Genomic DNA, 10,577 nt, shown 5'->3' on the forward strand with positions numbered 1-10,577 from the left:
CGCCCAACAGGTGGCCCCACGTGGGAGTTGGCCTGGGGCCTCGGCCACGTGCCGGGTGCGGTCGGGGCTGGATTACATGTGCGATGGCGCGCTCTGGCCTTGAGAACTTGTATTTGGAGGAACTTGGGCAGCGCGTGGGCATCCTGATCCGCAGCCAGTTCTATATCATTTTGGATTCTTTTGGTTCTCCTAGTAGGCCCTGTATGGTGTGGAGGAGAGCGCGTGAGCTCTGCTCCACCTCCCAGCCTTTACTCGTAACTTAAAATAGCGAGACTTGGGCACATTCCCAGCCCGTGAAATGGCTGCGATGAACTTGCCACACGGGACCAGATGGCATTTCTGTTACCGTGACGGCCAAAGGAGTGTAAGAAAGGGTCCTCTTAAACATAAGATGCAGGTAGAATAGTGAAACTGGATACACATGGCTCGGTACACACGTTTTGAATTATTTTTTTTCAACTTTTTGGAGACATCAGAAAGCTACGGTTTGGTCTCTGATGGGTTGTCATTTTATCTGTTTCAGGAGGATAAGATCAACGCCCTCATTAAAGCAGCCGGTGTGAACGTTGAGCCTTTCTGGCCAGGCTTGTTTGCAAAGGTAAGGTGATTTGGAGAGGTAACTTTGGGAAGATCTACTGATTACTAAGGAAGGTGTTCATGCCAATATCCAAAAAATAAATAACTCTTAAGTGATATTTCCTTATTTCTATTGTGTTTGTCTTGATCTCAGATTGGTTTCTCTTTTCTTCTGCTTAGAAACCATGGTAAAAGAATTAACCATGTGATTCCTTTACAAGGGCCACCCAGAAGATAACTCCCATGCTATTACAAGCAAATCCTTCTAGTATGATAGCATGCTTTAATGGAAATTGGGTGTGGCCTTTTATTGTCCATTTACTGTGTGTTAGGAGATAAAAGACAAGACCCCTGCCCAAGGAATTTGGCACTGGCTGCCTTCCATTCTACAGGTTACTGAATCTCTAGCAAGTGAAGCTTGTGGATGCTAACTGTTCACCTGTGTCCTGCAAAGAGCTTTGAAAGATTGAAAACATTGTACCTCTATCATCTTCAATAAATTTCCTAGAATTACTTAGCAGTCTGAAAAATAGAATTCACTGCTAAGAGGAGACGTGGAACTGGGAAAAACCCTGACTTAAGGAAGCTTGAGTGTTAAGTTAAACCAGCATTTTGGGGCCAATTTTCTCATCTATAAAAGGAATTCAGCTAGCTGTACCTTACTACTTAAAACATAGCCATGCAGCTATGAGATTTACGATTGCTTATTTTTAGTATAGCTGTGTGGGTTGTTAAGTTTTAGGGAATCTGAATAGCAGACAAGCTGTCACTGGCAGATTCCAGCAAAGGAGAAGGAAGAGAAATTTATGTATGTTTATACTAGAAGCTGATGCATGAAATTCATGCAAGCGTAAGCCTTCCTTCCCCCAGCTGCGGCACCTCCCCACCGGGGCTTCCCAGTCTAATTAGCATATTATGTCTTTTTTCTTAAATATATTTTATTGATTTTTACAGAGAGGAAGGGAGAGAGATAGAGAGTTAGAAACATCGATGAGAGAGAGACATCGATCAGCTGCCTCCTGCACATCTCCTATTGGGGATGTGCCCGCAACCCAGGTACATGCCCTTGACCGGAATCAAACCTGGGACCTTTCAGTCCACAGGCCGACGCTCTATTCACGGAGCCAAACCGGTTTCGGCACATATTATGCTTTTATTATAGATAGTGGTGGGGGTAGGTCACTGTAAGTTCAAAGGGCTGGTACTTTTTTTCCTGGGTGAGTATTATAACATGGACAGAACTGAGCACTTAACCTCTGTATGCACTTGTGTTGCAGGCTCTGGCCAATGTCAACATTGGGAGTCTCATCTGCAATGTAGGGGCTGGTGGACCTGCCCCTGCAGCTAGTGCTGCACCAGCAGGAGGTCCTGCCCCCTCCACCGCTGCTGCCCCAGGTAGGAAACTAATTAGAGGCAAAATTGCCCTTAATTTACTAAGTAGATGATGTCTAGCAATCCTAAAACCAGAAACATAGTTTGATGAGGGAAGTCTGGGGTATTTTGAGCATGTAAGTTGAAGGGCCTATAGCTCTTTGGAGTTCAAAATAAAGGTGTGTAATTTACCTTTTTTTTTTCTCCTTTTAAGCTGAGGAGAAGAAAGTGGAAGCAAAGAAAGAAGAATCTGAGGAGTCTGATGATGACATGGGCTTTGGTCTTTTTGACTAAACTGGCTCTTTTGTAACACAGCCAATAAAAGCTGACCTCTGTTGCTGTTGGGCTTGCTGATTGTCTGGGGATGTGCCTGTATAAAGATGATCTCACTTCTATAATGCTGGCTTCCAACCTTTTCTGCTATGACACAAGCTAGACACTGTACAAAGAATGCATCTAATATTGCAGCATTGAGAACTACATGTGGGGAGTAAGGATTATGATTTACAGGATTTGTTCCCTGCACGTGAATAAGAGTCCAAGGAGAAGGGGTCCAGACCTCAGATTTAGAAAGTTTCTTTGCTAATTCCCAAGCACAATCCTGGCAGTTGACAAATGTAGCTTGTCAGGGTGAGGGGTAAGACTGAACAATTACCTAAAGTGGGAATAGGTTGGCTGCTTCCCACATGTGCCCTGATGGGGAATTCAGTGCACTGGGTGACCGAACCACACAGGCCAGGTCTAGGCTCACTTTTAAAAATGCCAAGGCACCATAGGACTCGGATTTGTAAGACATCATATATTCAGAGCACCTATAATGTGTGAGGCACTTGGAACATTCTGTTCTTACCCTGTCTGTCTCCATTAGTGAGATTCAGAAGTTGTTGAAAAGCAGGACTTGCTAGTCCTGCTCCAAAATAAGATGCATTAGGTGTACCCAGAAAATGTTTGGTAAACAATTTAGGAGTTTGAGAAAGGGGGAAGGCACAATGAGGAAAAGAATGAGTTAAATTTTGCAGTTTCCACTTGTGAAGCAATGAGGCATGCTTCTCAAAGATGACTGATCCACACCACATGCTAAGTGCCACTTATTAGTAACTTTCACCAGCTAAGGGTCAGCACTGCTAATACAAATGTTATTCTGCACAGCGATCCCATGGGGAGACCCCATGTCAGGTAAGTAGGTCATAAAGGAAAGCACAGCATGTAGAACAACTGAAAATCAATTGGCAAATTGGGATATAAGCCCTGGCTGGGTAGTTCAGTTGGTTAGAGCATCCCGGTGTGCCAGGTTGCAGGTTCAATTCTGCTGCATACAAGAACCAACCAATGAATGCATAAATGAGTGGAATAACAAATTGGTGTTTACTTATCTCAAAAATTTTTTAATTGGGACAAATATACAGTAAATACAATTGCAAATGATCACTACAGCAAGACTCATGTTAATACGGCCTAGGGGTGGCTGGCTTTTTAAAACATCTTTCAATACAGTAAAAATCTAATAGAGCGAAAAACCTTTGGAAAGAATGATCTGATAATCAGAAGACCCACATATGTACAAGTGCTAACGTTTTCATAGTGAATAAAACTGTCCAGTTCCACCCATCTTTTAGTTCTCTGAACAATGATGTAAAGCTCTGAAAACTTAAGATCTTTTCCCTATCTGTTTTGGCTCAAACTAAGAGTCCTGGGTTCGATTCTGGTCAAGGGCAGTACCTTGGTTGCAGGCTTGATCCCAGGCCCCAGTGGATGTATCACATCAGTGTTTCTATCTCCCCCTCTCCCTTCCACTCTAAAAATTAATGGGAAAAATGTGAGGATTAACAAAATATCTACTTGGGATATTACATATTTGGGAATGAACAGAGTAAGTGGACATGCCCATCAATGCTGGCATGTGATATTTCCTTTCTGCATAAGTTACCAGAACCCCGGGTCCAGCAGGCCTAAGTCTTGTGTTCCTCAAAATCATCCCTGCCAACCTTCACAATCAGACAGTAGCTTTGGTTACATGACTGGTTTCCCACTTCTGATTCTTTACCAAGCATACTTGCTACTGTTTAAACAGTTCCATTGTTCTTAAAATTATCCTAAAAACATACTAACGTCCATGGCTGGCTAGCTAGCTGACTCACCCCTTTAATAGTCCTGTATCAGCAGGAAGCCAGGATTAGGTGCAAAGGCTCTCATCCCTCCCATGTTCTGGAGAATTTTAGGAAAAGACTGCAGAAGGCTCCCTGACAAACCATCTATGAACAACTTTTTAAAAATCCTAATTGTCACTGAATGTGTTGCACAGTGGGATAAGTAAAAAGAAAATCTGAAGTTCCTGTCAACGGTTTGACTTTTTTTTTTTTTTGCTTCTCAGTTAAAAAATGATAGGGAGAGAATCACATGTAAAATTTTATTTCAAATTATAAGAAAATATTTATTTAGAAAGTTAGAGGTAGAAGTGAGCCAGCTGGGCTGGGTAAACTCAGGAAACAAGTTGCAGGGGCAGAAGAGCCCTTGGAATTCAGAAGAGAGAAAGGCAAAGGAAATGTGCCTGGGGGTGGGGGGTAGAGGGTGGGGAGAAGGGGAAGGGCAAGGCACAGATGTCCTCCCAAGAAGCAGAGTGCACCCACATGTGAAATTGTAAAACTACCTTTTGGAACAGATAAACACTAATTAAAATGAAAGAATTCAAAATAATTATACAACAAAGCAACTTGGCATATTGCTACAAATTCAAATAAAATATGTCAAATCCTTGCTCCCCCATAATTTGAAGGAGCATATACAGTAAAATTCTGAAGGAATAGTGTGAGCCAGGTGATTAGTGATTTGGCTGGGTAGCACTTTATAGTTTAGAAAGAACTTTCACATGTTTTCCCATTCTGAACTTCACCATGTCAGTAACACATAATTAGTGCTGTTTACAAACAGGTATGTCTCAGTGGTATTGCATGTTCAGTCCAGTCCACCACAATAAAGTGATTCAAAATATTTTTGCTGGTGGTGCCTTGCCTTCAATTCTTGTTGTTGTTGTTCTGTTGCCTTCAACTTGTAAAAAATACAACAGCTGCGAAGTGTAATAAAGTAAAGTGCAATAAAAATCAGTATGCCTGTATCAAGAAACTTGCTCAGAGTTTGAGTGCCAGGTTCACACAGCTAATGTAGGGCAAAGCAGGGCCTGCTTCCTACCTTAGTTGTCTCACTTCTGCCATGTCATGGTGTCCCCTCTACAAAAGTACTTTTGTAAGGTACAGTGACCAGCCCTTGATTTCATTTTCTGTCACTTTACAGCCACTTCTCCCTCATCTCTTTATCTTTGCAAACAAGCCTGGGTAATTAAGCATGAGGTGGACATGGATTGCTTCAAGAGAGCACTAATATTTTTAGCTCTTCTGAAACAGCCAGGAGACATCCCTCAAAGTCAGATCACAGTTACCACCCAACATGCAACTTGGAACTTGGATTGTTCAAATCAGACTCAACAATCTTTTGGAATACTCATGTCAGGACACAGGGTCAGGGGCCACCACATATGTTCACAGAACTGAAATAGTTATGGATTTCCAAAGATCTCCCCAAGCTCTATTCAAATTAATTCACTGAAGCTTCCAACCTTCTTATATATTTTGAGGGTTGTTATGATATCCAATTAAAATAAGAAATGTTTATCGTTCACTTTCCAGATCTTTGCACTGCTATCCTCCCTCTCTCTGGGCCATTGACTACCTATCCCAGTTAAATTTTACTTTCAGCTTTAAGAAGTCCACACCGGGCTCTATTAAATGTCTGTGTAAGTTTCCTGTACCACTTCTTAAAAGTAGATGTGTAGCCCTGGCTGTGATGTTATTTCCTTTCTGCATAAGTTACGGTGTGGCTTAGTTGGGCGGAGTGTCATCCTTTACACAGAAAGGCCACGGGTTGGATTCAGGTCAGGGTACATGCCTAGGTTTCGGGTGCGATCCCAGATTGGGGCATGTATGGGAGGCAACCAATAATATCTATCTATCTCTCTCTCCCCCTTCTCCTCTCTCTAAAAATCAATGAACATGTCCTCGGGTAAGGATTTAAAAAAAGTAGGTGTGTAACTATGTGTTTGTGATAGTTCTTTTAATTATCTTTCTCCCTCTCCACACGGTAAGTTTGGGGATCAGGGCTGTTTTGCTCACCTGTATCTCTTTACTTACCACCATGCCTGGCTCATTGTTGGCGTTCAATATATACTTTATCCGAGTCCAACCTCTCTAATCGTGAGGAAATAGGGCCCAGACAGGCAGAGGAACTTGCTCAGCAGCAGTTATTAGCAGAGCCAGGACTGCAACACAAGTCCGTGGCCCAGCAAATGCTCTCAGGGACCCAGCTGAGGACAGAAGGCCGAGACTCTGGTACCAGGTCTGGTTTTTACACATTGTTTAATCTTAAACCCAGAGGACCCGGCTCCGCAGACATAACGCTATGGCGTCAGGGAATTTCCCCAGGTGATGCCTAGGCCTCACTGATGGAGGATTCTCTCAGCAGTTGGGACAGTCAAACCAAGGCCTGGCACCCCTGAGCCCATCAATTTCCTTCTGGACATGGCGACCTGTCAATTCCCGGGTCACGTCATCACCTAGGACAGCGGTTCTCAACCTTCCTAATGCCGAGACCCTTTAATACAGTTCCTCATGTTGTGGTGACCCCCAACCATAAAATTATTTTCGTTGCTACTTCATAACTGTAATTTTGCTACTGTTATGAATCGTAATGTAAATATCTGATATGCAGGATGTATTTTCATTGTTACAAATTGAACATAATGAAAGCATAGTGATTAATCACAAAAACAATATGTAATTATAGATGTGTTTTCCGATGGTCTTAGGCGACCCCTGTGAAAGGGTCGTTTGACCCCCAAAGGGGTCGCGACTCACAGGTTGAGAACCGCTGGCCTAGGATGAGGCTGGCAAGCTCTGGGACTCGGGCCGGTGGCCGTAGAAGTGTTTTGAGCTCTCCTCCGCCTTTCATTCACCAAGAACCAAGCTTCTTAACTGACGCAAGTGCATGAGACTGTACCGCTCCCGTTCAAATTCTTCTAGCCCGCCGCTTGCCAATCAATGTCCGCGCTGGGCGGAAGAGGCGGGACGAGAGGCGGGGCTAGAAGCCGAATGTGGTTGAACTCAATTGCACTGAGGCCTATTGACCACTGGGGACGCTCCTAGAGCCTTGGGGCCTTTTGCGCATGCCCATTAGCATCAGTCCCGCTAGTAATAGCTTTTCAAGGCTGGTTTAGTGACCTTAGAGGAGACACTCGAGTAGGCTAGTTGCCTGTTTCTTCGTATGCTTCGTGGGGATAATGATACATCACAGAGTTCTTGTAAGATTAAATCAAATGGTACTGTAAAACAGCACAATTTGTGTTCAGAAAATGTTAGCATTTCTTTGATATCTCTCATAGGATGTATTGACATTTAAAATGTTAAAAAGAGAATCTGATTAAAAAAAAGAATCTCAGAAATAATTCCTACTATTGGAGCCGCTGTTTTCATTTTTACACCCTTTACATTATGAAAACAGCTCAATATTGGATTTTCAAGATTTATATAATTAGATTGGTAGAACTGCATACAAGCTGAACGACTTTGCTTACAAAGGGAATTTTTGAAAGTTTGCTTTTTCAGTTACTGGTTCAATGCTGCCCTACAGTGGCTAATGGTAGGAATGGCTAAATTGGCCTTTTCATACCAGAGTGCCCCTAGGCCAGGGTGTGGGAGTCAGGCAGGCAAAGATGTCAGCTGTTGGCCCCAGGGTGAGAGAGTCAGTCCATACCTTGAAAAGGAAAGGCATATTTGTATAGTCACCAGTGACCCAGCTAAGAGGGAACCAAGTGCACTTTATTATGGTCTTGCCGCCTGTATAATTTACTTAGAATGTTTGACTTTTCCTTTTAATATACTCAAGTTCACTTCTTGCCTAAAAACTAAATACCGTTGCTGAGCTGCAATGCTAGCTGGTGTACTCTTGGCTTTCCTCCAAGATTTTTGGAAGAAACGGCCACATAAAACCACTTCTGCTTTTGCCATAAAACTTGTGGAGGCTGCTGTGTCCTTACTGTCCCACAAATAGGGTCACGTGTGGAAAATTATTTTAAGATTTAGGTCCAGGAGAAAGTCTGTATCCTCTGGGGATTGGTAACCATGCCTCCTTTATAAAAAGTGCTCTATGGCTTGTGGCGCTTGCTTCTCTGCCTCAACTGCTGAGAAACAGTGTCAGGCTTGATGCCGATCTTAGTAATTAAATTGACCCAAATAAATGATGTATTTGCTTCTTCCCCCTTTTCTGGTCTCTCCAGTGCTGGGTCTTCCTTGTCCCTGAGGGCAGCCTGCAAGGCACAATTAATGTCCATTTCCATTGAGCTTAATCTGGTTTGTCCAATTGGCAGTCCTTTAGTCTTGCTGCCACTCCTTGAGGGCAGGCAGCCTAGATCTTCTAGGACAAACACAGCATGTTAGACTTATAAGGAACTCAAAAGTGCACTTGAATATATATATATATATAATTGATTTCAGGTAAGGGAGAGGAAGAGAGATAGAAACATCAATGATGAGAGAGAATCATTGATTGGCTGCCTCCTGCAGGCCCCACAATGGGGATCGAGCCCGCAATCCAGGCATGTGCCCTGACCAGGAATCGAACCCATGACCTCATGGTTCATGTTTGATGCTCAACCATTAAGCTACACTGGCTGGGCAACCCTCTTCCTTTTTACATTTGTGGAAGAAGCAGCTCAGAGCGGCAAGGTTGATGTGGCTGTACAATTTTAGAATCAAACCCAGGACATCCACATCAGGTTACCACCTCCCAACTCCCAGCTTGTCAGGGGAAGGAGCTGTCTTTCTAGAGGCCTCCTTGGCTTGGACAACGTCAGCCTTCCTGCTGGTCTGTCTCAGAGACAGGGAGGGCAGAGCTGGGGGCCTGGCTTCTAGGCACTGTCTCTGGGTCTCTCTCAGGCTTAAGTTACACCTCTGCTCCAGCTGCAGGTCCAGAGTCAGCAGCAGGACCCGAAGCTCAGAATGGCACAGGAATCCTTGCCCTAGGGAGTGACCTCAGGCCGGCAGCAGTTCTTTGACCAGTTCTACTCCAAGTGTGGTCACTGGACCTGTGCTGGTTCATGAACTATTGTTACTTGCCCACATGAAGACAAGTACAGGAAGTTCGTACTGAGAACTAGAGAGTATTTAGAAACTTTTATATCAATTTGACATTGTCACATCATTCAAGCAGCCTTTTTTTTTTTACTAATTCATTTTCATTGCATTTTACAAAAAGTTAACAGCAAGCTTAAAAAACCAACCATGCCCCAGTCCTTCATGGATGCCTTAGGATGCACTGCTACTGACTCCCTTTTCCAGCCTGCACGGGGCTTCGGATGCTGCCCGGGGGCTGTGGGCATGTGAAGTTCTCCTTCGGGGCAGGAGGGGGCGACAGAGACATGGGTAATCGGTCCTTCCCCAAGAAAGGCCAGCTCACTCTTCCAGCAGCCTCCATTTGACCCTTCTGGATGTTGGCACACAGGAGAAAGGCAGGCTTTCTTCTTCCTGTTCTGCCTCGGCTGAGAGCAAATTCACCAGGGAGGACGGACGGCTACGAGGGCTGTCCACGTACAGAAGGCAGGAAAGTGAGGCTCCTGGCCAGGCGCATTTCCCCCAAGGAAGTCTAGTTTTGTGGCTTGGGCACAAGGCTCTGAATCAGGCTGTCTGTTTGAATCCTGGCTCCTCCTTTTCGTTGCTGTGAGGCCTTGAGATCTCTCGGTAAGCCCAGTTTCCTTAAGTGTAAAGGGCCCCTATTAATGCTAGCTGTCCCACGGGGCTCTTTGGGTAAAGGGCATATTAAGGCAGATGGAAAGTAAATCAGATCATTGTCCGAATATTAATAACTCTAGTTACTTTCATCTCATGCGTGCAGCTTATGGTTATCATTTAACCTATCTGCCATCATTACATTTTCTTAAATATGAAGTGCAAAGGATGTACCGTATGCTGTTTACCATCTTCCTTAAAAAAAGAAAAAAATTTCCTGTTTCTCTTTCCCTTGGTTCATTTATTTCAAGTTTCACCTCATTTTACCTTTAAGCCTAACTTTATCACTAGCCATTTGGTACACAAAGGTTCCCTAAAGTTTTCCCTAATACTATTTAAGCCTCAGACGGAGTGCAGCGAGCAAGGCCAGTATGACACCGTTACAACACGAGACAAACTTAGAAAGGTTCAACGCCTGGGTCCAGGCCACAGGAGTCGTTCATTTTTCGGATTCTAAATCCTATGCTAGGATTATATCATCTTTGCCTCTTAATAAAGTGAATAACGGGTGGTGGGCGAGAAGCCACTACTAACAACACTAAACGGATCTATTCAAACACGAACAGTTACCACAGTCTAGAAAGTTGGAAATGCGGCATGGCACGGAACTCTTGATAATACCGTAACTTTTAGGAAACGGGCGAGGTGTACAAAGACGGGGCTCAAACACTTAACGGACGGGCTTCAGAGCAGAGCCGAGCTGGGAGAAACCCTGCACTCGCCGGCTGGCAGATCCCACCGGAAGCGGTGGTCCCCCACGTGTCCTGCAGGAAGCGCCGAGCGCGGGGAGTGAAGGCGGCC

The 10,577-nt window shown here is 44.2% G+C and overlaps 1 protein-coding gene across 1 annotated transcript; it reads left to right on the forward strand.

Moving 5' to 3' along the window:
* Positions 1–406: 406 nt before the first annotated feature.
* On the forward strand, positions 407–2,287 carry RPLP1 (ribosomal protein, large, P1). The gene is made up of 3 exons (XM_005862095.2): positions 407–598; positions 1,854–1,971; positions 2,162–2,287. The coding sequence occupies exons 1-3, from the start codon at positions 422–424 to the stop codon at positions 2,239–2,241; spliced, it is 375 nt and encodes a 124-aa protein (XP_005862157.1). The 5' UTR covers positions 407–421; the 3' UTR covers positions 2,242–2,287.
* Positions 2,288–10,577: the final 8,290 nt, after the last annotated feature.

This window comes from Myotis brandtii, unplaced genomic scaffold, assembly GCF_000412655.1.
Source record: "Myotis brandtii unplaced genomic scaffold, ASM41265v1 scaffold160, whole genome shotgun sequence".
Taxonomy (NCBI): domain Eukaryota; kingdom Metazoa; phylum Chordata; class Mammalia; order Chiroptera; family Vespertilionidae; genus Myotis; species Myotis brandtii.

Excerpts from the sequence above, each read along its gene's own strand:
- RPLP1 (XM_005862095.2), top strand. The coding sequence starts at position 422 with ATGGCTCGGTACACACGTTTTGAATTATTTTTTTTCAACTTTTTGGAG. Across the intron at positions 599-1,853 it reads GGCCAGGCTTGTTTGCAAAG|GCTCTGGCCAATGTCAACAT; the intron begins GTAAGGTGATTT and ends CTTGTGTTGCAG. Across the intron at positions 1,972-2,161 it reads CTCCACCGCTGCTGCCCCAG|CTGAGGAGAAGAAAGTGGAA; the intron begins GTAGGAAACTAA and ends TCTCCTTTTAAG.